Source organism: Globicephala melas, chromosome 3 (assembly GCF_963455315.2).
Source record: "Globicephala melas chromosome 3, mGloMel1.2, whole genome shotgun sequence".
NCBI lineage: Eukaryota > Metazoa > Chordata > Mammalia > Artiodactyla > Delphinidae > Globicephala > Globicephala melas.
Genome location: NC_083316.1, coordinates 26,364,850 through 26,392,249, shown reverse-complemented (window position 1 = coordinate 26,392,249; position 27,400 = coordinate 26,364,850). Strand labels below are relative to the sequence as shown.

Here is a 27,400-nt window from a genome sequence, read left to right as displayed (position 1 = left end):
CTTCACCTGTAAAATGGAGATAACGCCAGTCCTAGAGTTGTTGTGAGGATTAATGAGGTACTAATGAAGTATACTCACCTGGCACATCATAGAGCTTAATAAATGCTGGCTCTTATCATTATAGTTAAAAGCAGCTGGTCGAAGTGGAAGCTGGGACTGACAGCTTGGGGAGGCCTTTGATTGCTGTGCACAAACTTGGACACACCTGTCTTTACTGCTCAGAAGTCTTTTTCACTTTGTGATTTTCAGCAGTGTTCCAAATAGATGAGGTTGCTGCACGATCTGTGTTTCGGATAAGTAAAGTCTTGTGATCTGTTTCATGGCATTCGAGGCAGGGGCTCACATGCACTGGATGGTTAGATTATTTTTGGAGGCTGGCTTGTCAGCAGCGGTGTATATCTTACTGCATTATTCTGACCTCTCCTTTCCCTCTCTGCAGCTGAAGGAAGTCTGATGAATAGTGGCAGCTTTAGTAGGAAGTCGAGCACTGTTAGGAATCTTGGTGGTTTTTCTGTCCCCCTAGCCAGTGTTGAAATTCCCACATGCTTCATGAGATATGTGACTCCTCCATGACTTAGCTGCTTGGTGGGTTTTCCCTTTTCACAGATCAATTTTTGGTCAGCAGCTTGTTGCCAACATCAGAACGTATTTAACATTATTCTAGAGAAGAGGAGTCCCTACTTTTAAAGTGAAAAATGTGTACTAAGCTTCTGGGGCGTTTTACAAAGACGAGGGTGAGTGGGGAAAATGTCTCCAGTCATTTCCTTTTTTTCTCCCAGGAAATGCTTCTGGTGGATTCATTTTCATCCCTTTGAGAACATGCCATGTTGTGACAGTGTTTTAGAATGGAGAGCAGGTCTGTGGGAGTCTTCCTTTGCCATTTCTAGTGAGGGAAGGCCACCAGGGACCCTGCCTCCTTCCTGGGCGCGAATACTCAGGCTCACGAAGCAGGCAGTGCAGCTCCCGCTTCCCTTCTCCCCTGCCAGTCTTACTCGTGAGATTGGTGGCTCTGACATTGATTCCTAATCCTGCGGCCCCGGATATATTGCACGTTGACATGCTGCATGACGTGTTTCTGTCATCTGTGGTTTTTCAGTTGTTAGTGCAGTTGGTCTAAGTTGATGCCGTTGGTGACAATCAGCAGAACCACTGTAGGTAGTTTTTGCTAACGAGGGGATCCATTTATAAAGATACAGGTGTGGTTCATGGAACTGTGGGCCAGAGGCGAGGGTGGGCCTCGCTAGAGCCTGGAAAGCCATGGAGTCCAGGCTGTGACTGCTTGTGTGTCTGGGTTGGGCTTTTATCTCCACGTATCTTCTTCACGTGTCTCATTCTTTGCAGAACAGCTTTCTCTGTGGCTCCATATTTGTGGCCAAATCTGCAGGTCTGTAGTTGAAGCAGCCAGTTTGATTAGCTTCTCTTGGCCCTTCAGCCAAATTAATGGGGAGATAAAACGATTAGCCATTTGCTGGTACTGCTGTCTGTCAGCCCACGCAGGTAATGGGGAGGCGGTGACTCTCTCCTGGAGGTGGGGCACAGGGGACAGTTGTCTGCGGAAGGGGCGTTTGGGGTAGGACAGAGTTCTAAAAGATGTCTCCTAATTGTCTTGTTTATGGAATGTAAACAAAGAATATCACTAACCATTTCAAGAATTGATGTATGTAGGTAGTTTGGGGTAGTATAACATCTTTATTATCGGAAGATGATACTTCCTCGGACGTAACAATAGGGTAGTCTTCTCCGTGCTGGCTTCAGTTCCAAGCGCTAAAGATGATTGCTAGAGTTTTCTAACAGCTGATTGAATTTAATGAATAGCTTTGCTTTCCTCAGAGAAAGATGATAAACCTGTCAAAAATACTTGTGCTTTAATTCAGTTCTTTGTCAATGACACATGATGAAAACTCTCAATGAGAATTTCTAAGTTACCAAAACACTCATAGCATTTACATATGCAAAAACAGTCCCTCTCGTGTAACCTAGAGCAATGCATCAGGGTCATCTGGGGAGCTTCTACAAAACCTGAGGCTGAACTGCCTCCCCCGCACTCTGATTCCTCGGGCTTGTGTTGGGGCCTGAGTGTCTGCAGGCTCCCCAGATGACCTGACGCTGCACAGCTTTGAGAACTCTGCCTCAGAGAGGCTTGATTTATTGGCATCTCCTGGGGTGGAAATCGCAGTCGTCTCCAAAACAGACCACACACAAAGCAGGTTCTGTGAAGACACCGTGACTTTGCTCTTGTTCCTCAGCCTCAGGACGGGCTGTCTGGGCTCTCCCTGCCTCAGACGTACCCAGGTTTCTTCTAGTGCCCTGCTTCAGTCTGAATCAACAAATTTAGAAAACTCATGCCAACCAGACACTTCTACCCAAAACAGACCAAAAATATTCCATTTTTATTTGTTGACAGAGCTGGTTGTGTGTTGTAGAATTTCCCACAGTCAGGATTTGATTGGTTGCATCCCCATGGTGTCATTTAACATGTTTCTCTGTCCCGGTATTCAACCTGTAAATTGGTAGGTTGATATAGCAGCTCAAGCAGATTGAGATCAGATATTTTGGCAAGAATTCTTCATAGATGGTGTGGTAGGTTGATGAGGGGGCCCAACATGCCTCTCTTTTTGTTACGTTAACAGTCATTCTTTTTCCAGTGTTTTACTTTATGATATTTTTTATTCTCATTATGGAAAAATTTGATTTTGACCCACGAAATTGATTTACAACCCACTAATAGATACAAGCCCTAGTTGAAGAAACACTGTCCTAGAGAGGGAGATAAGCATGCACATGGGTACTTAAAAAATAATATTATAGGTGCTAACAGAAGAATGTATAACATGAATATTCTAGTATGGGGATAAATTTGTTTATGAAAGTAACGAAAATCTACATAAAGATGTAACCCCTGTTGAACGTCTTAAAGTTAACAGCCATTTATGATTGTTGTTTTGGTCCATTAATTCATTAAGCATTGCTAATTATCTTTGAATATCTGATAAACACTGAACCCAGCATAGAAGCATTCGAAGATATTTTTATTGAGAAACAGTGACACAGAACCTGGCCTTGATTCCTTATTAGAAGTGATTGCATCCCATTGCACTGCCGTATGGTTTTAGGTAACTTAGAATGAGGAAATATGTCCCCGGCCTCCTTTACTGAGCCCTGGTATGCTGCAGAGTAGATGGCTCACTATTGACTTGATACATTCATATTGGGTTGGCCAAAAAGTGCCTTTGGTTTTTAAGTAAAACTAAAAGACTTATTTTTCATTTTCACAAAGAACTTTATTGAATAACATATTCACCCTTTGTTCCACTACCTTCTGCCATTTTTCAGGCAACTTCATAATTCCATCTTCCCAAAACCTTTTATCTTTTTGAGCAAAGAACTGTTCCAGTTGCCTTTTACAGTCTTCCAGGGAATTGAAATTTTTTCCACTAAGAGAATTTTATAAAGACCAAAATAAGTGGACATTCGAAGGTGCAGTGTCTGGTGAATATGGCAGATGAATCAGAACTTCCCAGCCAAGCTGTAACAGTTTTTGCCTGGTCATCAAAGAAACATGCAGTCTTGCGTTATCCTGATGGAAGATGATGTGTTTTCTGTTGAGTAATTCTGGACGCTTTTCATCAAGTGCTGCTTGCAGTTGATCTAACTGGGAACAGTACTTGTTGGAATTAATTGTTTGGTTTTCCAGAAGGAGCTCATCATAAAGGACTCCCTTCCAGTTCCACCATATACACATCACCTTCTTTGTTGTTTTTTTAAATTACTATTATTATTTTTATTTTTGGCTGCATTGGGTCTTCATTGCTGCGTGCGGGCTTTCTCTAGTTGCGGTGAGCGGGGGCTACTCTTTGTTGCGGTGCGCGGGCTTCTCACTGCGGTGGCTTCTCTTGTTGTGGAGCACAGGGTCTAGGTGCGCGGGCTCATAGAGCACAGGCTCAGTAGTTGTGACGCACGGGCTTAGTTGCTCTGCGGCCTGTGGGATCTTCCCGGACCAAGGCTGGAACCCGTGTACCCTGCATTGGCAGGCGAATTCTTAACCACTGCACCACCAGGGAAGTCCCAACATCACCTTCTTTGGTTGAAGACCAGCCTTTGGTGTGGTTGGTGGTGGTTCATTTTGCTTACCCCACGATCTCTTCAGTTCCACATTATTGTACAGTATCCACTTTTCATCGCCCGTCACAATTTGTTTTAAAAACAGAACATTTTCGTTACATTTAAGTAGAGAATCGCATGCAGAAATACGGTCAAGAAGGTATTTTTCCGCTTAACTTACGTGGAACCCACACAATCAAAGTGATTAACATAACCAAGCTGGTGCAAATGATTTTCAACGCTTGATTTGGGTATTTTGAGTATGTTGGCTATCTCCCGCGTGGTATAACATTGATTGTTTTCAATTAATGTCTTAATTGGATCGCTGTCAACTTCAACTGGTCTACCTGACCATGGAGCATCGTCCAGCAAGAAATTTCCAGCACGAAACTTCACAAACCACTTTTGACACGTTTGATCAGTCACAGCACCTTCTCCATACACTGCACAAATCTTTTTTTGCATTTCAGTTGCATTTTTACCTTTCTTGAAATAATAAAGCATAATATGCTGAAAATGTTGCTTTTTTCTTCCATCTTCAATATTAAAATGGCTACACAAAAATTCACCAATTTTGGTAAGTCTTTTTAAATGCACGCTGATATGACAGCTGTCACATACAATCTAGCAGAATTATTTCAAATGAAGTTAAAGACAACTAAGTGCTACTAGAGCCATCTTCTAGAAAAAAACCGAACAAACCTTTTGGCCAGTCCAGTAGTTTCCTGTTCTTACCTTCAAGCCCTTTACGCAGGTTCATTTTCTCTCAAAAGCACACAACAATCTTCTTTTGTTTTCGATCCTTGATTCTCACTGGAGAAAGAGGGGAATCATTCTGTGGACTGTCTTCTATTCTCTTTCTGACTCTGCTTAAGCTGCTTTCCTTTGCTCTGTGACTTTTGTTCCTTTATATGGGGAGTGCCCATCCCTGTCCCTCCACTTGGGACAACTGATAGTTGTCAATTCTAAATAATTAGTGTAATACATTGAACCAACTTGTTGAAATTTTCTGACTTCCTTTAGTTAAAAATACTTAAAAAAAAAACTTAACACTGTAAAAATCAACTATACTTCAATTAAAAAACAAAACAAAACTTAGCTTTTCACATAAACAAAAAGCTCCTGAGTGAATATGATGTTCTAGTGTGTATTATGAAAGTGTGGCTTTATGTTATTCATTTTGAGCCCTTAAATAAACAAAAATATTACCCCTTTCTCTTCTCTTTTAGGAAATTCACACAAATGAAAAGGAACTAACAGAGAAGGAAGTAACTCTTCGCTTGTTGCCAGGTAACAGTCATCTTAGCATCTTACCTCATGTGCAATTCAAAGCCAGTGATAAATTGTGTCATCCCTAGTAGCACTATATATAAACTCCTTTGTTTTCATCTAGACAGTGTGTGACAGTAATGAGTTGGACAAAAATATCAATGTCTTTAGTTCAGTAACTGCGCACCTGGGACTGAGTATTCCAACAGCTACAAAGAATTTTTGTTTCCCCTTCCCCATAGCTGATGAAAATAAACATGGGAAATTCTCACCTCTTTTGTAAGCAAATGAGGTCTTTTTCCAGGGTGCCTTACTTGGCCCCATCCAGTATTCTGGTCCCCTGTCAGGAAGATCCTGGTCCCCTGCAGATCCCTACACCCAACCCCTGCTGGGGTTTAATCAAACGCTGGGGCTGCCAGGGCTTTGCTCTTCGGTCATCACCAAGGAGCCTGGATTGGTTGGATTTCTTCCTTCCTTTCTCCCTCCCTCCCTCCCTCCTTCCTTCCTTCCTTCCTTTCTTTCTTTCTTTCTCTCTCTTTCTTTCTTTCTTTCTTTCTTTCTCTCTCTCTTTCTTCCTTTCTTTCTTTCTTTCTTTCCTTCTTTCTTTCTTTCTTTCTTTCTTTCTTTCCTTCCTTCCTTCCTTCTTTCTTTCTTTCTTTCTTTCTTTCTTTCTTTCTTTCTTTCTTTCTTTCTTTCTTTCTTTCTCTCTTTCTCTCTCTCTTCCCTCTCTCTCTCTCTTCCCTCTCTCTTTCTTTCTCTCTCTCTTTCTCTCTTTCTGATGGAGGAGAGTGACTCTGTAGCTTAAGCCAAGTTTTAATCATTTCTGAATTCAGAAACAAACTTCTTGGTGGTGTAGCCTCCATATATGGGGCTATCCAGTGAGTTGTGCGTTCGATTGTTTTGCTAATTTCTTTTTTCCAGTCCCAAATAGCTTTTTTCATAAGTATTTTTAGATACATTTCCCAAAACAATTGAGTCCTCATTCTGGTTCTTTTAATTTTATTCCATTTTATTGAGAGGATATGAATATGTACAAGTTTCTGACTGATCCACCTTATTTGGTAAACATATCAGAATCTCTGACTTTTTAAAAAAATGTTTTTAAGTTTCAAAGGCTTTTCCCTATAATAATGGCCTAAACCTCAATCCATATATCCTATTGTATTTCCTCTTCTTGGGTTATATTGTATATTCTGAAATTTACTTTTGTCTTTAGCTTAGTGTTATGTACATTCTCCATTCCCCTGGATTCCTGACGGCCTCTTCTAGGTGTGCAGCCCAGGTTTCCTAGACTAGACTGTGATCTTTTCCAGCTCGTGCCTCCCATGACCTGAGACTTTGAACGTACAAACTGACAAGTGTGGTGCAGGTCGCCATGCTTGCAGATCATCTCCTGGATGTCGTTTTAGCCCCTGTGTGCCAACTTCTGGTCTCCATTGCCTGACCATGGACCCATATGGCTTGCCTGGTCTTGGGAGAGGCTCACCATTAAAGTTGTTTTACACCAGGAGTTGAAAGCACAGGAAGCCTTGCTCACGTGTCTTCTACCTCGGATTCAGCTGACGCACTTTTTCTGGGACTATTTTAAACCCTAACGAGGCCCTGACTTCACTGTTTTCTTCAAGCCCGGTGGTCTCTATAGAGGCTGACCTGGCGGCAGAGCCATCTTCTTGTATTCCCATTGTAATTAACCCCTTGGAAGAGAGAAAAAAACAAGGTTAAATATAATATGTGTCCCCTGATAATCTCAGTGTCTGGAATTCTTCTTTGTTTTCATATTCAAAGTTAGAATAAATGAATTTTGAGCCAAATGGTAAATTTAAAGACATTGAAGGAAGTATCCAGAGGGAGATTCTAAGGAGAAGATGGTTACCTGTTGGATGAGAAGAAAATTCCTTTTTCCTTCTTGTCACAAAGTATTTACACTTAGTCTTCTTTTTTTTTTTTTTTTTTAATTTTACACTTAGTTTTTCATTTCCCCTGTATCCGTCTTTTTTTCCTGCCCTTACGCAGGCATCCAGCCCTCATGAGCCTCTCCACTTCCTGCCTATCCCTAAATCCTCATCTTTTTGACTATAGTGAGAAGTACTCTCTATCACCAGGAAATACAGCTCTCATGCTGCTGGGCGTCTGCAGATAGAGCAGGAAAGGTGACACACTGAGAGGAAATACTCTCAACTAAGAAAGAGAGGAAACAGGTTTTTTTCCCATAAACCTCTGACCTCCCTTTTCCTCCCATCCTTGTCCGTGGAGCCAGAATGAGTGCAGTCGTGCTGCACCCTCTGTGCCTGAGGAAGCTGCCTTAGGGCCCCGGGCCAGGGAGGCACCCGCCCGCTTTCCGCAGTTCCGGGGTGAGGAATGGCCCACCCTCACAGGAAGGGGGGCTCCAGAGCTACGTGCCAGAGCTCACTGGCCAGCCCTTCTGGCTTTGCTCACTTGGGTACCGCTTCTCCAGAACTTCTGCTTGGGTCCAGGTGATGAAAGCACTAAGATCTGAGTTTGTAAGTGTAGCCGAGATCATTTCTACCTGTTTGGACACGTCCATTATTCACAGTGAGAAGATAGAGAAGTGCCCCATGTAGAAGTGTATCTGAGTCATTGTGATTTCACTTCTCCGCAGTCCCCACTCTGCTTCATCCTCTCCCCTAGGTTTTGCAGCTCCCGTGTGCTGTGTTGTAGTGTGTGTTTGTCTTACAGGAATAGAGCCGGGAAGCTTGTACTGTTTGCGTTCTGCATGTTGCCTGAGGACTCTAAGGAGGACTTGTTTTGGTTTTGATCAGGTGAACAGCTGCTCTGTGAAGCCAGCACAGTACTGAAGTGTGTCCAGGAAGACTCCTGTCAGCGTGGAATCTATGGGAGGCTTGTCTGCACAGACTTCAAGATTGCTTTCTTGGGCGATGACGAATCTGCATTGGATAATGATGTATGTGTGAGCTGCACTTGGTTGAGTTTGTGGGAGCACTGCATTGGTGGCCCCATTGTCTTTTCTCCCAGCTTCTCAATAACTCACCCCTAACGCATGTAAACACAAAGGCCAGAGTCTTTCTCACCACTAGTCTGCTCTCTCTCCTTTGGGATCTCCTTTCGGCGGAGGACCACCCTGCAGTTTCCCACCAGTGCCTCACGTCACGCTGGCTTGCGTTTGACCTCGTAGGTTGACGCCGTCAGCTTTTAATTTTCTTCTGTATTTCAGCACAGTACCTCTCACTCATGGGAATCACATCTCCCCAGATATACTAGTTCCCCATGTTTTCTCTATACTGACTCTTCCTCAAATTTAGGAACTGAATTCAGTTGTGACACTGGTGCTGAATGCAGCACTGAGTTTGGGTTTACTTCGTGTTTGCTCTGTGCGTGTAAGACTTGTCCTCCTTAGGAAGAGTGAGCAGTGGAGTGAGGAGGGAACACCCGCACCCCTCAGGGTGCGCTGGTGGTAATGGGAACCGGCTGGCCCGGCCACGCCAGCACCCTGCCACCTGACAACGTGGGCTTCTGTGCAGCTGTTGCTGTAGCAGCCTGGTTCCTAGTCCTGTACAGAGGCAGCATTTACAGAGCTTGAATCTCATGGGGTTTTCTTCCTGCCTTCTCGTAGCTCTGTCACTCACCTGTCTACATTTGTGTGGAGAAATCTGAACCTATGCACCAGCTGCCAGCATCTCTCAGGGTGTTGTGCATGCGGCCTGGTGGGTTGGCCTGGGAGCAGCCGGCAATGGCATGTCCTGCCTGGGTTTGAAGACAAGTGTTGCGCAGCATTTCTCACACACTTCACTCCATCGTCCCTTTCCTAGGGATGTGACTACATTTCCCTGTTTGTTTGTGTAGGATGTATACCTTTTCATTTATTTTTTCTAGCTTTACTGAGATATAATTGACATTTAACGTTGTATTAGTTTAAGATGTACAACGTGATGAATTTGGTGTATGTAAATATTGTGAAATGATCATCACAATATGTTTAGTTAACATCCATCACATCACATAGTTAAACAATTTTTTTCTTGTGATGAGAACTTTGAAGATCTACCCTCTTAGCAGCTTTCAAATGTACAATGCAGTATTATTAACTCTAGTCACCATGCTGTACATTACATCTCCAGGACTTGTTTTATAATTGAATTTGTACCTTTTGACCAGCTTCACCCATTTCCCCCACCCACTCCCCATTTTTCTTTATATGCACGTGGAGGATGGTGATTTGCTTTACCTGTAAATGTCACAGTGCATAGCAAGGAATCACAGTTGTTTCCTTTTGAATTTTTTAGGAAACGCAGTTTAAGAATAAGGTTATAGGAGAAAATGACATTACCCTCCACTGTGTTGATCAGATTTATGGAGGTGAGTATGTTTTCCCCTGGGGTGTTGCCAGCCTTTGAAAGTATAGCTGTTAATGATGAGTTTTTTTTTTTTTTTTGGTCCTTTATAGTTTACTGAAATTTCTTCATATTTATCTTATTTAAATCAGTTTTATGGATGATAAAATTGAGATGCGAAGTGGCTTATTTGGGGTCGCTTAGCTGGAGGAGCTTGGACTTGAACATGGAACCTGTTCTTTCTAATACTCCACCGTGCTATTACATGATAGATATTGATCATATGTCAATGTTAGCTGTGCAGATCTCACTTTAAAGGCTCACCTGATAAAGGTCTGTCATACCACACTCGGGTGTCTTTTCTTCTGACTAAACAAAGCCTCTCTGGGCTCCACTTCTCTGTTTTTGTAGTCAGGGCTTTGTCAGAAATCATTCAGTAGCCATTTATGGTGTTCCCAGCACCAAGAGGTGCTGCGTGGTGCAAACTCTGGGAAAGGGAGGAGGGTGTCAGGAGGGGCCCTAGCTATAAACCTGGGAGTTGACTGTCCCAAAAGCAGATCCCTAGTGATCTCCCATCTTGCGTAATCTCAGCTTTCAGAGCTGGGTTTTCTGCAGGAGTCAGTTCTGCCAACAGTGGCCAGTCCATTTGGGTCTGTGCTTCCTGGGGAGGAGTGAGGAACCCTGGCTGTTCCAGAGAACAGGGCCCCTGCTGGATGGGACTGGGCCCTGCTGACAGTTACTTAGAAGCTGGTGCCTTTCCTCTCACTTTTGAGAGGCGCCCTTGGAAGTTAATAGTCTACCTTGTTTCTTTAGCATTTAATTGTTGTCTTATAACATGATTTCCCTTCTTGATTTCATTGTTGATGTGTAGTGTTTGATGAGAAAAAAAAGACTCTCTTTGGACAGCTGAAGAAATACCCTGAGAAACTCATCATCCACTGCAAAGACCTCCGGGTATTCCACTTTTGTCTGAGGTACACAAAAGAAGAGGAAGTCAAAAGGGTAACTAGTCGCATGTGTTTTTAGGTTTTATTTCCCATCAGGTTTTCCCCACTTCAGTTCTTGCTTCCATTGCACGAAGGTTGAGGGGAGCCTTTCATTCTGTAAAGTTGACATTGGTTATACTCGCATGTGCTTTGATTAGAATTGAGACAGAATTTGGTAGAGCAGGACTATATTATCTTGGCACATGGCTGCGTTTAATCCTTCAGTTCATAATGTGTTCATTCCCAGAGCCTGCAGAGGGTGGGAGGTGGTAAACCAGGATCAGAAGGCCGTCAGGGGAAGGGGAGGATGGAGCAGCTAGAAGCAACCCCCTTTCCCCACCTCTGACAGCCTTTCCAGAAGGCAGCAGCAGTGACCCCCAGCTCCCGGCATGAAGGAGTGGACATCTGGGAGGTCGTGGTTACGTGTGGAAGGAGGGGGAGGTACACGGTCATGGGCAAAGTGAGTCACCAAATGAGCCTGTGCTTTTGGTCCCTTACTTAATCAGGTTGCTGCAGCAAATTGAGACGTGTAACTGGGCAAACTGGTCACAATGGTTATTGTAGCTTCCAAGATTTCTCTTAAGGTATTGAAGGTCTCAGACTTGCCACTGTCATGGTAGATACATCAGGGGGAAATCTAGGGAGAGACCAGTTTATCTGTTGTCTTTGGCTGCAGTGAGTTAAGCCTTCTTTTCAGGTATACTCTTAGTTTTCTTTCAGGTAGTGTGGTAGATCAGTTAGAGTAATAAACATGACTCCAGTATCTGTTCTGAGCAGGAAAAAGAGTGGTGTAGACTTGGAAATTCCCTGAGAAGCCAGAAACTTTATTTTGAATGATGATTTTAGTCATCTATCCGAACATACTTTTGTTTGGAACTTCAAACAAAAAGCATGAGGGATTGATTGCCTTATCTTCTAGAAGAAGATCCTTAAGGCCACAACAAGTAGAACAGAATAGCTAAGCATCTTGGTTATTATCTGGTCAGCTATATATCTTTGACATGTCAGATTTTTGGAGTATCTGAAAATGGGACTTAAGTTTTTTTAGTGCTTTGTTTTTGAGAAATTAGACTGTGTTTTAAAAATTGCCCTAGAAACTCAAAGCTCTTGAAAACCTGACAAAATGGTTAGCGTTCTGTTTACTTGGCATTATTTCAAGAGATCACATCACAGATACAGACCTCAATGAGAGTTAGTTAGCATGCTGCTCATCGGAGCCCATTAGCATTACGGAGACCTAGACAACTTGGATCTTGTCTCTCAGTGTTTATCTGCCAAAAGCATGACTGTATCCATCGCTTGGTTCTTTTCCAGATTGTCAGTGGCATAATCCATCATACCCAGGCCCCTAAACTGCTGAAACGATTGTTTCTGTTTTCCTACGCGACTGCAGCACAAAACCACACAGGTAAGCTTTCATCCGCAGGTAGACAGGCCCCTTCCAGTTCCTACCTGCAACTTCTGGGAGAAAACCCATCCATGGGTTTTGTTCCCCTCTTCTCTAGCAGTGGGTCGCCTCTTGCTTGGGTGAGTCATTCAGATTTCTTTTAAAAAAAGGTTTCTATTTCTTTCCTGTGACCTTTGTTTCTTTAACTTATCTTTTAGGTTTGTTTGCTTTTTGTGAGGGATTATTTGTTTGTTGCTTATGAAAGAAAATCAATATATTATGATTGGGAATGTGAGGCTATAGAGAAGCAAAACTGAGACAAGTTTAAAATCACTCTGTCTGCCCCTGGATTCTGTTTTTCACTTTAATACACTTGGTTTCATTTCATGAGACCCTAAAAAATGTCTTGCATTCTAGAAAGTTTTTAAACAACCAGAACATGCCTTATAGCAAATGTTTGGGGGATGGGGAATGGAACAGTTGTACCTAAGAGAGCACATCAGAAAAGTAGTTTGGTTAGAAAACTTAAAATTCCAAATGTTTTCCATTCGATTCCCTGAAAAAGAGAGCAGTCTTTTAAGTAAGAAACTGTGGTCATCTGAATTAGCTATTAATAATGCCTAGCTTTGTACAGTGTTTCCACAGATGTCTGTCTTCTTCCTTCTCTGGATCTCTCCTCCTCCATCTGTCCACTTGCTCTGTCCATTCCTCTTTTTTTTTAATTCCAAATTATTAACAGTATTTTTATTTTTTCTTCCCGTTTTATTGAGATATAATTGACACATTACTGTATAAGTGTAAGGTGTACAGCATAATAATTCCATTCACATACATCTTGAAATGATGGCCACAGTAAGTTTAGTGAACATCCATCATCTCATATAAATATAATATTAAAGAAATAGAAAAAATTTTTTTCCTTGTGATGAGAACTCTTAGGATTTACTCTAACAGCTTTTGTGTATAACGTACAACAGTGTTAATTATATTTATCATGTTGTGCATTACCTTCCTATCTGCCCATTACTCTTAACGTGAAGTTGATGTTTACTGATCCTGAGTGCCATGTGCCTTTCATCGGGGAGGTGGCGTGTTAGTTTAACTGCATGTATCATGCTTTCTGGAATGCAGAGTAGCTTTGTCACTAACTGCTCATTTGGTAAATGTTTATCGAACGCTTGCTGTGGGTCACACACCCTGGGGATATGAACAGGACTAAATCCCTGCCCTCTAAGAGCTTTAAGTCAAACAGAGTGATGTGTCCTGTGGTGGGAGGGAACGACCACGCTGGGGGAGGGAGGGCTGTCAGAGGGCGAAGGCTGGTCCTGAACTGCTGGTGAAGGATGTGGAGTGGCCGGTAGGCAGACAGGAGTATTTGAGGCAGCAGGACTGGCGTGTGCAGAGATGCAGATATCTGAGAGAGTAGCTTGCATTTGGGGGACTATGGTGGTCTAGTAGAAAAGGTGTGAATTTCCAGGTCTGTCCCACCTGAGTTCAAATCCTCGTCCAGCTGCCTAGTAGCTGTGTGATCCTGGGGATGGCACTTAACTCTTGGGCCTCTGTTTTCTCATTTCAAAAAATAGTGTTGTTAATGCTTCCCTTGAAGTGTTGTGAAAATTACAGATTGTTAAATGCATGGCACACAGGCGCAGTCATTAAATGAGGGTTAATTGAGAGTGTAACTGCTTACTCAGGACAGATTACGCTCAGAGAGCTCCACTGACGTAAAATATACTTAGCACTACTCTCAGGCCAACACAAAATTTGTTCCTTAATTCAGTAAGTTCATCTTTGTGAATGGTCTTTTCACTGTAGCCATATGTATAAGTGCTGATTAGCTGGGTGCTGGCTGACAACAGCTTGTTACAATATGAGATACACAAAATATGACTTCTTTGTTGATTGCTATAATTTACATAAACATTTATTGGGTCTACATTTGAAAATCATACTGTATTTTTAGGAATTCTGCCACTTCCTTATATCCTGATGCTTGGTCTGGACCCAGCACAGGACGGTTTCTCGGCTTCCCAGCATGTGTTGATCTGTGTGCCGAAACCCTTACCTTGGCTGACCCTGGCAGTAAGATCCCACATGCTGCGGGGCAACTAAGCCCGCGCGCCACAACTACTGAGCTCAGTACCTTGTGGTGGCTTTTTGTGCCAGAAAGCCCAGGATACATAGCATCTTCTATTCTATCTGAATTCTAGCCTTCTTTTCTCCTTCCACCCTCCATTTTTTTTGATGAGTAAAGGTTATAACTGATAGATGCGAGTTGATCAATTTGCTTTTTGATTGAGTAGGGGTTTCTAGAGGTGGGTGCCAGTCTGAACATCTTTCATTTTACTCAGGTTTAATAATTCACAAATGTACTTTGGCTAAAAGGTCCTAGGAGTATTGTTACTACTTATGTCCATGGGGGAATTTATTAATATTTGCATTTATTACTTTATGGAAATTTACTGCTGCCTGGGTTTGAATTGCATTTCTGCCATTGCCTAGCTCTGTGACCTTGGGCAAGTTAATTGGCCATTCTGTGCCATATCTGTAAAATGGAGGAAATAATATTACCTACGCTGTAGGGTTGTGAGGATTGAGTTATTATATGTAATATGCTCAGGATAGTGCCTGGTGTACTAAGTGCTATGTAAGCTTAACTGTTGTTGTTGTTGTTGTTGTTGTTCTGTGGTACGTGGGCCTCTCACTGTTGTGGCCTCTCCGGTTGCGGAGCACAGGCTCCAGACGCACAGGCTCAGTGGCCATGGCTCACGGGCCCAGCCGCTCCGCGGCACGTGGGATCTTCCCGGACTGGGGCACGAACCCGCGTCTTCTGCATCGGCAGGCGGGCTCTCAACCACTGCGCCACCAGGGAAGCCCCTTAACTGTTGTTTTTTAATCATTATTTGTCTTATCATCCTTTGTACTATGATCTGTTTGTATTAAAAGGATTAGGTGGGAGTTTTATTAAACACTTTGTTTTTCCAGGAAGGCTTGATTTTTTTTTTGATATTTTTGTTTATTTTAAAAATTTGTTTATTTTTTTGGCTGTGTCGGGTCTTCATTGCAGCACACGGGCTTCTCTCTAGTTGTGGCACGCAGGTTTTCTCTCTCTAGTTGTGGCACGCAGGCTCCAGAGCGTGTGGGCTCTGTAGTTTGTGGCACGTGGCCTCTCTTGTTGAGGCGTGCGAGCTCAGTAGTTGTGGCGCGCAGGCTTAGTTGCCCTGTGGCATGTGGGATCTTAGTTTCCCGACCAGGGATCAAACCCATGTCCCCTGCATTGGAAAGTGGATTCTTTACCACTGGACCACCAGGGAGGTCCCAAGGCTTGTTTTTTTAAGGTGTGCACAGGCTTGAATGAACTGATTTGTGTAAATACCCAGGGGTTGGGCTTCCCTGGTGGCGCAGTGGTTGAGAGTCCGTCTGCCGATGCAGGGGACACGGGTTCGTGCCCCGGTCCGGGAGGATCCCACATGCCGCGGAGCGGCTGGGCCCATGAGCCATGGGCTCAGCCATGAGCCTGCGCGTCCGGAGCCTGTGCTCCGCAACCGGAGAGGCCACAACGCTGAGAGGCCCGCGTACCACAAAAAAAAAAAAAAAAATACCCAAGCGTGTTTGGCACCCGTCACCCCCATCAAGCTGTTCTGTGGCTTGGGAGAGGACCAAGGACACACCTGCTGGGCTGCAAGAGTAGTGCTACTGGGCACTTCCTCCTAGCAGGTAGCGGCAAGGTTAGGGACAGAAGTCCCCGTCACTGTGATGTGGCCCTTGGCTTGCAGGCCCTGACCTTCACCATAGCTGTCTGATTTGTTTCTAGCCCTCAGAAACCAGGTGTCACACTGAAAACGCCTCTTTGGGCAGTGCATCTTCACACTGACGGAGGCTTCACACTCAGCAATCTGGCATGCTGTTCAAATGAGTTTGCCATCTTATGCACACATTGGTAGGGCTAAAAATATTTTATTATTTTAGCATTTGTGCCAAGCCTGTCTTTTAGTGCTGCACAGGATCTTTTTATGTTATATAAATTATCTCATGGTCAGATGACTGAAAATGGAGCTATAAATTACTTTTGCACGGAATGGAACAAGAACAGCTGCTTTCGCCCAGCACAAAAGACAGAGCCTCACTCATAATTTTGGATGAATGACAGAAAAAAGGAACAAGGTTAGGATGAAGCAGTGAGTTCATTCTGTGGGGATAAAAGTGGGCTTAGCGGAGGAAGTTGGGGCCCGAGGAGCCACTTTCACACCATTAAAATACCAGGGCTTCCCGACAAGATTTTACTGTCTTTCTCAATTTGTTTTGTTAGCTACTGATCCCAAGAACCATGCCGTAATGTTTGACACACTTCAGGACTGGTGTTGGGAGCTGGAGCGGACCAAAGGCAACATGAAGTACAAAGCAGTGAGTGTCAATGAAGGCTATAAAGTCTGTGAAAGGTAAGCTCTCAGTGTTGTGCTTTGCTTTTTGAACAGCTTTGTTGAGATTTAATTCACATGCCATACAATTCACCTGTTTGAAGTGTGCAGTGTTTTTTAGCACATACACAGGGTTATGCAACCATCACTGTGGTCAATTTTAGAATATCTTCGTCATCCCCCAAATAACCCCTTACCCCTTAGTAGTCACTCCCCATTCCCCCGCTCCCCACTGCCCCAGCCCTAGACAGCCACTAACTACTTTCTGTCTCTATAGATTTGCCTATTCTTGGCATTTCACATAAATGGAACCATATAATACGTGGTCTTTGTGCCTGGCTTTGTTCACTTAACATAATGTTGTCAAGGCTCATCCATGTTTAGCATGTATCAGGATTTCATTGTTTTATTACTGCTGAATAATATCCCAGGATATGGGTATACCATATTTTATTTATCCATTCATCAGTTGATGGACACTGGCTTCTTTTCACGTTTTGGCTACTATGAATATGCTGCTACAAACATTAGTATACAAGGTTTCATATGGACATGTATTTTCAGTTCTCTTGGGTATATTCCTAGGGGTGGAATTGGTGGGTCATATAGTAACTCTGCGTTTAACCTTTTGAGGAACTGTCAGACTGTTTTCCATAGCCACTGAACCATTTTTACACTCCCGTCAGCAACGTTATGAGGGTTCCACTTTCTCCACATTGATACTGTGCTTTTTTAAGAAACCCTTAAAGTATCCCTTAAAACATTCAGAAGTGAATTTGTCTTTTCCTTCCCATTATTATATCTGTATTCTAAATGTATAACTTTTAGAGGCATTTCTGAATTTATATCATATTTGCTTTCCTTTTATCAAGCGTTTTATTTATTCATTCAATAAACATTTTTTTAACGTAAATTTATTTATTTATTTTTGGCCGCATTGGGTCCTCGTTGCTACGCACGGGCCCCCTCTAGTTGCGGTGAGCGGGGGCCACTCTTTGTCACGGTGCGCAGGCTTCTCATTGCAGTGGCTTCTCTTGTTGTGGAGCACGGGCTCTAGGCGCGCGGGCTCAGTAGTTGTGGCACGTGGGCTCAGTAGTTGTGGCTCACGGGCTCCAGAGCACAGGCTCAGCAGTTGCGGCGCACAGGCTTAGTTGCTCCACGGCAGGTGGGATCTTCCTGGACCAGGGCTCGAATCCGTGTCCCCTGCTTTGGCAGGCAGATTCCTAACCACTGCGCCACCAGGGAAGTCCCTCAATAAACATTTCTGAGGGTCTCCTATGTGCCTGACAGTGTCCTGGCTACTGAAGATAGAGCCTAAAAATCCCTGCCCTCATGGAGCTTTTGTTCTAGAGGAGGAAAATGATGATAGAATAAGTGAGTAATTATAGTGTATTAAGAGGTAATAAGTGCTATGGAGAAAAATAGATCAGGCCAGGGACTGGGGCGTGCTGGAGATGTTGGCAGGAGGGTTGGTCAGGCAGAGGGAACAGCAGGTGCAAAGGCCCTGAGGTGGAATCTTGTCTGGCTTGTGTGAGGAACAGCGAGGAGCCCAGGGGTTGGAGAGGAGTGAGCAGGGGACAGAGCAGTAGGAGGTGTGATCAGGAAGGAGAGGGCCGGCTGGGTGCTGATGGGCAAGGAGGGCTTCAGAATTTATAGTGCAGTGTGGAGGAGTTTGAGCAGAGGCGTGATGTGATCTCACCTACATTTTTAAAGGATGACTCTGTTGTAATCCTTTTTTTGAAACTTGAATCTTACTGTTTTGGAACATAATCCTCAACACCCTGCTGACAGTTTCAAAAAATTAGTATTTTCCTAGAGCATTTTGTACTTACGGTTCCGAGGGGCCTTTTCAGTAGATCAGTTTTTTTGTTTTTTTTTGTTTTTTTTGCGGTACGCGGGCCTCTCACTGTTGCGGCCTCTCCCGTTGCGGAGCACAGGCTCTGGATGCACAGGCCCAGCGGCCATGGCTCACGGGCTCAGCCGCTCCGCGGCATGTGGGATCTTCCCGGACCGGGGCACGAACCCATGTCCCCTGCGTCGGCAGGTGGACTCTCAATCACTGCGCCACCAGGGAAGCCCCAGTAGATCAGTTTTGATTTTGATCAGTCTCAGGCACTTATAAGGTTAGCCCTCTCGTTACAGCACAAACTGGGGTGACAGTGGGGAGGGGCCTGCAGGGCAGGTGTCGGATCACACCCCCCATGCCCACGCTGCCCCTCCTCCCCCTTTATAGTCACAAAGCTTGGAAAGGGAGAACAAGCGCTCAGTCAGGAGGAGGTCAGAAAGCCCTGCTCCTAGGAGGTGATATTTTGTAATGTGATGTTGACACTGATAGCAGGCATGCCCATTCCCAGGATCCTGCCACATACTGATTAAATTCATTGGTATTTGCATAGGTGGCAGCACATCAGAAATATACCAGGTAGAGAAGGTGGGTGGAGTGGGGTGTCAGGGGGTTCTAATTAGTGGTCAGGGGGGAGAATGGAGCCTCAGCGAGATTTTGCTGCTCAGAGCACTCGGTGCAGACTCACTCCCCCTGGACTGCCCCAGCCATGCACTCACCCCTGCACTTCTGCCCCACAGGGATGAGACAGGAAAAGCTGTGCTTTGTTTCTTACCTGGCACTGTGGTAGCTGCCTGCATGGTCTCCCCCACCCACTCTGGCCCGCGGCATCCATTCTTCCCCTGCTTCATTGGCTCCTTGCTGTTCATGGTAGAGAGGATAAAACTTCGAACAGGCCCTTCATGGCTTGCCTCATGCCTAACTCGCCAGCTTTGCGTGTACCCCTCCAGCCACCCTGAGTCCCTCCTGTGGGCCTTGCCTGTGCGCTCTGTCTGGGATGCTCCTTTTGCGTCCAGCTTTACTAGTGAGTTACCTCCACTTCATCGGTCAGATCTCTGCCCAGGTGTCTCTTTTAGGGAGTCTTCCCAAGACTAGATGAGGTCTCCCGTGAGAGCTTTCATTGCACTGTGTGCCTCTCTCCTTAGCACCTCTTCCGATCGTGAGTTTATTCTTATCTGTATCACCATTTGGTTAATGTTTGTTTCTGCAGCCCATCAGTCCTGGGGAATCAAGGACACTGTTTTGGTTCATCTTTATATCCTCAGTACCAAGTATAGTGCCTGACTTATAAGACCCACTCAATAAATTGGGAACAGTGAATAAATTAATGAAAGCCCCAGTGGTAAGAGAAGACCCCGGCCAGTTTGGATAAGAATAAGAAACTGAGTGTCTACTTTGCCTTCTCCTGAAAAGGCTTTCTTCATGCCACCTCCCTGTGAAGGTATAAGAAGGTCCTCAGCCCTGTCGGGACTGTGTAACACAGGGGAACCTAGGAATTGATGCAGCCACAGGAAGACACTGCTGCTCTGGTGGTGTCGCTCTGGGGGTTCCCTCACCCTAACTGAGGTGGCGCCTAAGAGGATCATACAACCTTCCTTGAATAAGGTCAGCTTATATGTGGAGAGGCTGTTTACTTTGTATTCAAAACTCCTCCTGGTGACTAAAATGAGTGCTGTCCCAGGTGGGAGGGTCAGTTGCTTGTAGACATCGGGAGTCTCCCAGCAGAGCCTCCGTAGAACCACCTTGAGTTCACTGGGACAGGAGGGGACATCACAAACCTCCCCACTGGTGCAGAGCTGTCCCTCTCTTTGCAGCCTCCTTTCTTCAGTGACTGCATGGTACACACGCTAGTACACTGGGTTCTGACATTTTTTTCCCCGTTGGTGAAACACTGTTCATGAGGCACAATTAACTTGTGAAATGTTCAACCACACTAGTAGAGGAAGTCATGGGAATTTTTTAAAGCAGTGTGGCCCCATCCCAACTTTGTCGAATGAGCCTCTGGGGAAGGAGCTGAGAATCTGGTTTACACAGAGCCCACGGGCGACTCTCCTCTGAGGGCTGGGAAACACTTGTCTGTTTGTAAGTTGCCATCTAAGGCGCTGCTTCTCATGGTTGACTGTGCAGCCCAGTCCCCTGGGGAGCTTGTGAAAGTGCAGAGTCTGCTCCTGTAGGCCGGGGCTGCTCTCCTTCTAAGTGTCCCGGTAATGCTGCTGTACACTTTGACTAGCAGGACCTTCTAGAACAACAGCTGTCATCCTGATTACACACCTGGAGAGCTTTGACACCTCTGATATTTCATAGTTCTGCGGTGGAGCCTGGACACTGGGAATTTTTAAATCTTCCTGTGTGATTTTAACAGGCAGCCTGAGTTTGAGAGTCATTGATCTGTGAAGAGGTTTTTGCTTCAGTGACAGCACCTGAAGAAGGGATAGTAAGCCCACCCACTCAAGCGGACGTGAAAGAAAATATTCCAAGCACTTCGGAACCTCTAAAGCCAAATAATTCTTCTACGTTTTAATGGTCTGAGGTATCTTAGCCTTGACCAGTTGTTCCCAAACCTGGTTTCACATCACAATATTATGGGAGCTTTGTTCCTTTTAATTACCTTTAAGATTTTTTTTTTAAGTGGAAAATTTCAAGCAGTATAAAAGAAAAGAGAATTTGATGAATTCCTTTAACCCGTCACCCAGCTTCAACAGTTACTAACTCATGGCTAGTCTCTGTGCCTCTACCTACTCCGACCCTCCCCCTCCCCCGTCCTGCCCAACTATTTTGAAATAAATCCTAGAGCTCATCACATTTCATTCATAAATATTTAAGTTTTACATCTCTAAGAATGAAGGACTCTTTTTATAAACATAAAAGCATTATCACACCTTTCACATTTAACATTTGATTCCTTAATATCATTCAGTACCCAGTCAAGTGTTGAGATTTTTCCCATTGTTTTATAAATTCTCAAAACAATTTATTTTTCATCGTTTTATCTGTTTTATCATTAATCAAGATTCAGTGAGGGACTTCCCTGATGGCTCAGTGGTTAAGAATCCACCTGCCAATGCAGGGGACACGAGTTCAATCCTGGTCTGGAAAGGTCCCACATGTCGTGGAGCAACTAAGCCCGTGTGCCACAACTGCTGAGCCTGTGCTCTAGAGCCCGCGAGCCACAACTACTGAGCCCATGCGCTGTAACTACTGAAGCCCGCGTGCTCTAGGGCCCATGTGCCGCAGCTACTGAAGGCTGCGTGCCTAGAGCCTGTGCTCCACAACAAGAGAAGCCACCACAATAAGAAGCCTGCCCACTGCAACGAAGAGTACCCCTTGCTCGCCACAAGTAGAGAAAGCCCACGTGCAGCAACGAAGACCCAACGCAGCCAAAAAAAAAAAGATTCGATGAGATTGATATCTTGAAAACTGATAGGTTTCTTAAACTTCTTAATCTATAGAGTCTCACACTATTAGCTTTTTCTTGCAGTTTATTTGAAGAAACCAGGCCACTTGACTGATAGTTAGTTTCCTACGGTCTGGATTTTGATGAGTACATTGCCATGGTGATTTTATTCATGAGGAAACAGACCCAGAGAGGTGGGGCAACTTACCTAGGGTTACACAGAATCAGAGGCAGAGCTAGGATTTAGATTCCTGATTGATTTCGACAGAGACGGTTCATCTGCACTGGTTCTTCTTAAGAGGGAAACGTGGTCCATGTCATGACACTCTGCTTAACTTCCTGTGTTCATTGACGTTGAGCTTTCATATTTAATGAATTAACTCCAGCACTAAAACCGATGACATCTCTTTCTTCTAGGTTGCCAGCATACTTTGTTGTCCCCACCCCTCTTCCTGAGGAGGACGTGCCACGCTTCCATGGTCACGGCATACCCGTAAGTGCATCTGGAAACCCTAAATGCATGGCTTGCTCATTGGCCCATCCTGGCAGATTATCCTACTTAAAGCCCTTGGCTTTGGTATTAAAGAGTTTGTCCTCAGTCCAAGAGCAATCTAAAAATATCTTAGGGACTCCCTAGAGGAGCCTCTTTGATAATGAGGCTCCTGGGGTCAGAGTTCTAAAGTTTTCACAGATGCACTGGAGTTCTTAGCAGAGACATCTTTAAAGAGCTTTTGGGGGATTACAGGCCAGTCTGGTGTTGAAAGCCAGCCTAATTTAACACCTAAATTGTTTTGAGGCTGAGCCGACCCGTAAGGGTAGTAGAGTTTAAGGTTCCTCTTGGCCCACACCATTAATCTTGAATGGGCATGGCCGAGTTTCCTCCCAGAGACAACATGCAGAGCTTGCTTAGTTTTCACAGAATAGACTGGGATGGGAGCCATATTTAGTGTGTCACTGATCAGAGAAAGCAAGACCCTGGCAGTTATTCCAGTTTCTGATTGGCATTTGGGAGTTGCCAAGCCTGCAGGGAATTGAGTACAGAATGAGAATTACAGACAAATGCTGTGCTATGCACATGGCTGGTTCACCAAAAAGGTCACTCCTGTAATGGGAGGTGACATGTCTAAGCAGGGGTCACATGCCCAGAAGTGTATGCAGGCCAGGTGGGTAATGAGTGTGGTCCTTGCAATGAAGCAGAGACCCTCTGCCTGGATGAAGGGCTGGCTGCTCTTCTCTGCCGGCCCGTTTGTGCCGTGTGGGAATACGGGCCTGGTCTTGCCAGATGGCCAGACTTCGCAGGAGAAATCAGAGACATGGATTTTTATGTGAGTTTTCCCGATCTCTAAATGTGTGCAGCTGTTCACAACTGATTCAGATGTTTAAAAAACGTGCCTTTGGGCCAGAGTTGGTTCACGTGCCACCAGTGTGCCACCTTTGATTTAGAGCAGTGGTTCTCAAACTTTCTGGTCTCAGGACTCTTTACACTCTTAAAAAGCATTGAGGGTCTCAAAGAGTTTTTGTTTATGTGGTTGTATCTGTTGATATTTGCCATGTTAGAAATTAAAACTGAAAAACTGCTTAATGTTTATTTTAGTAAAAAACTCATTACATGTTAACATAAAAATTTCTGTGAAAAATAACTATATTGTCCGAAACAAAAAAATAGAATAGTACTGTTTTACATTTTTGAAAATAGAAGACAGCTACATTCTCACATCTTCTCACTTCCTTCAGTCTGTTGTGGTATATTAGGGTGTGGTTGAAGTACATGAAGAAAATCCAGCCTCACACGGATGTGTATTTGGGAAAGGGAGGAGTATTTAATAGCCTTTTCAGAGAATATGAAAATATTATTCTTTGACAGTATAACGAAAAATTGCTAAGTGGTGGTTTCATAAAGATTAATTGCAATAAGGAAACTGAAAACATAGTCAATGAACTTTTCATTCACTGCTAAATTAAAATCCATTGGTCTGTCTTGTACTTTGAATGGGTCTTAAAACATGCATGATTTAAAAACATAATACATTGGTCGTTTAGAAAGTATTAGCTCACTAGGTTATACAGGTCATACAAATTTTTTTAAAAAAATAAATTTATTTATTTTTATTTTTGGCTGCGTTGGGTCTTCGTTGCTGCACGCGGGCTTTCTCTAGTTGCGGTGAGCGGGGGCTACTCTTTGTTACAGCGCGCAGGCTTCTCATTGCAGTGGCTTCTCTTGTTGCTGAGCACGGGCTCTAGGCGCACGGGCTTCAGTAGTTGTGGTACGTGGGCTCAGTTGTTGTGGCTCACGGGCTCTAGAGCACAGGCTCAGTAGTTGTGGCACACGGGCTTAGTTGCTCCGCGGCATGTGGGATCTTCCCGGACCAGGGCTCGAACCCATGTCCCCTGCATTGGCAGGCAGATTCTTAACCACTGCGCCACCAGGGAAGTCCCAGGTCATCCAAATATTGACATGCTTTCTTAGATAAAAATCACGTTTGTTAATATCATCCCTGTCTCATCAGGAAAGTCTTTAAATATTGGGAATTTGTCCAGCTAAAAAGGCAGAGACTAGTTTTACAAAATTCTAATTTTTGCTTGAAAGTTCAACTTTTATCATTGGCAACAAATTGTCAGTTGTTTTCCTTAAGGGGATAGGCTTACTTCATTCTTGTTTTTTGTTTTTTTTTCCCCTAAAGAATGAATGTCTGCCAGATACCAAAGTCTGAACACCCGTAGTTTGTCTGTCATTCACTCTTTTTTTTTTTTTTGCGTTACGCGGGCTTCTCACTATTGTGGCCTCTCCCGTTGCGGAGCACAGGCTCCAGACGCGCAGGCTCAGCGGCCATGGCCCATGGGCCCAGCCGCTTCGCGGCATGTGGGATCTTCCCAGACCGGGGCATGAACCCGTGTCCCCTGTATCGGCAGGCGGACTCTCAACCACTGCGCCACCAGGGAAGCCCTGTCATTCACTCTTTCAGTTACAAGAATACAGCAGGTAGCTCAGCTCTCGAGTCAGTCTCATAGGTGCTTTTCCCTGAGACAAACACTTCCATGCTTTGTTTCCATTCCATCACACAGAATATAAAAAATATTAAATATTAAATGTAATGATCAAGATTAATATAATTCATAATGTTTAGTTCTTCATTATGGACATTCTGAAGTGAAACAATTATTTTTCTTCAAGTTTGTGGCAGTGAAGAATACAGTGGCGACCAGTGCTGTTGGTAGCAATACCTTGGTTGGTACCAAGGCACCAGCAGTTGTAACACTATCAGTGCCAATGTCAACACAGTGAAAAAGAGAAATTATATCTTAGTAATATTCTCAGACCACCTGTAAGGGAGGGTCTTGGGATCTGTAGACAACATTTTGAGAATGTTTTAGAAGAATAAACATGAGGGTCTTCATCCGTCAACCTTTCATAGATGACTCTAGGAGAAGGGGTATGCTCTGTGGGAAGAAACCAAGATGAATTGTCTACACACTTGGGAATAGGCTGCTTCTCCATCCAGCATTATATGAAATTTCACTACTCCCTGTTCTAGCCAGGCCTTGGGGCTGAGAAGTAGAAACTGTCCTGAGAAGACCTGTCCTGAGGAGTCAGCAACAGAACTTTGATAGAAACTGTAGGAAGGCGTTCTCATTTTATTAGATCAGCCTTAATTATGTGTCCTGAAAGTCGTAGTGGAGCTTGTGATGCATGGACAGTGGAAAAATATTACACAAAATGGAGTTTACACATTCACTCAGGGAGCACAGCTCTCAATACACATCACGTAAAATTTACCACTGGTGACAGTGAATATGTTCACAACGTTGTACAGCCGTTATCGCTAGTCTGAGAACATTTCCGTATCTCTGCTTTTTCACCCTGACTTTTCATCTAGTCTGGTCTTTCCTGCCTCCACTTAACTCCTGTTCGGGGAAGACCTGCATCATTTGTGATTTCAGTCATGCCCTTGCTGCCATTCTAGAGACTGTGGCCTCCTGGACCCTCTGCTGTACTCCAGTCCTGAGTATTTATGCTTTTGCTGCGGGGCTAGTGAACATTGCTACAGATTGTTCAGACCAAACAGCAGAGCGTTTTAATGGGATACGTGAAAACTGTTACCTTGCTTCACTTGGGCCCCTGTTCTGCTCAGCAGCCTGTCAGTGAACTCCCTCTGGTTCCTGTGTCGTTCTTCCCTGGGGCCAGGGTAGCCGTTTTTTCATTCTCTGTAAGTTGGCGATCCCACCCTTAACTCTCTTACTGTCATCGACCACCTTTCCCTTAGTCCCGAGGGGTCTTGGAGAGCGAGCGACAAGACCTCCCTCCTCCTCCTGTGGTCTCTCTGTGCTCCTTCATCTCCGACCCAGACCTCTGCCCGGGCTCTTGATCTCCTCTGCCCTGGATTTGTCTTCCGTCGCTCTGCCCCTTCCGCGTGTATCTCCAGAGATTCTGCTCTCTTGAAGGCATTCTCAAGTCTCCCTCACCTGAAGAAGCCCTTCCTTAACAGTTGTGCGTGGGTTTGTTCTCCTTGCCTGCACTGCCTGTACTTCAGGACTGTACTGATTCTCTCTGCTTGCCTCTACCCGCTTTCCTCTTGCAGCAGGGCTTCTGCCCGCTCCCACTCTGCTGTTGACGCTCAGAGTCACTGAGCCTGGGTGGCCCCCGTTCTCCACACCGTCAGTCACTGTAGTTCTGGGTGAACCCCCCCCCCGCCTTTTTTGCCTTTTAAATTCCTATCTTGGCTTTGGAAACACGATGCTGTCTTGGTCCTCTTACCTCCTTAGTGGTTCCTTTCCTTCTTTCTTACGCTGCTTTCTAGCCTCCAATTGTAGAGGCTCCCCTAAAGCTCTTTGGCTCTATTAAGAGAGACACCTTAAGATGTACCAAATGTACAAGCTATTAGGTATAAAATAAGCTGCAAGGGTATATTGAACACCATGGGTAATATAGCCAACGTTTTATAGTAACTATAAATGGAGTATAAGCTTTAAAAATTGTGACTCACTATATCGTACACCTGTAACTTATATGGTACATCAGCTATACTTCAATTTAAAAAAGACCAAAAAAAAAGATCTACCAAATAATGAATAATGAAAAAAAATGATCTACGAAATAAACAGGATTATCACACTGATTCTTGTGTGTTGTCAAGTCATTCTTGCTAAGAACCCTGTGGCTCTTTCTCAGACAGAAATTGTACATATTACAATAGGAGAAGACATATGTCTTTTGCTAAATTCCTATGAGAAGTCTCTCTCGGACCAAGAATTTTGCTTGTTTTCTATTTACTGTTTCAAACAGCGAGTGTAAGGGAATTGTCCCTTTGTGCCTCAGCTGGGAGGTGACAGTTGAGCCCCAAATAGGAAATGAGCTGTGGTTGAATGTCACCAAGAGCAGATTCTTTCTGCCCCAGGAGAGGAGATAAAAAGGCTTAAGAACACTTAACTTCCTAGAACGTGTCACGAGTCATGGCTAAGAGTGTCCCCCCCATCTCAGAGTGAGCTGCACCCACCGGGGGGCAGGAGTGCCTGGGCGTGACGTTGGAAAAGGGGGTAAGAGGGAAGCAAGGGGCCCGCTGATTTGTCTCACTGTTCCAACACTTCCGTCTCGTTAGGAGCTTACAGAGTCGGTGCTCTTTGGGCAGCTCCTGAAGCAGTTCTGCGTCCCTCTGGCCTCGCTCCGGGGTGGGCTCACGTCTCTTCCACTGAAGCT

General features: G+C 44.5%; 1 protein-coding gene across 1 annotated transcript in view; it reads left to right on the top strand.

Annotated features, from left to right (window-relative positions):
- MTMR12 (myotubularin related protein 12) overlaps positions 1-27,400 on the top strand; it is a 63,698-nt gene that overhangs the window by 18,899 nt on the left and 17,399 nt on the right. Inside the window, exons 2-8 of the mRNA XM_030843693.2 lie at positions 5,331-5,391; positions 8,151-8,293; positions 9,633-9,705; positions 10,552-10,682; positions 11,981-12,074; positions 16,363-16,492; positions 22,126-22,201. Coding sequence (XP_030699553.1) covers positions 5,331-5,391; positions 8,151-8,293; positions 9,633-9,705; positions 10,552-10,682; positions 11,981-12,074; positions 16,363-16,492; positions 22,126-22,201 — 708 coding nt within the window. The remainder of the gene's footprint in view (positions 1-5,330; positions 5,392-8,150; positions 8,294-9,632; positions 9,706-10,551; positions 10,683-11,980; positions 12,075-16,362; positions 16,493-22,125; positions 22,202-27,400) is intronic.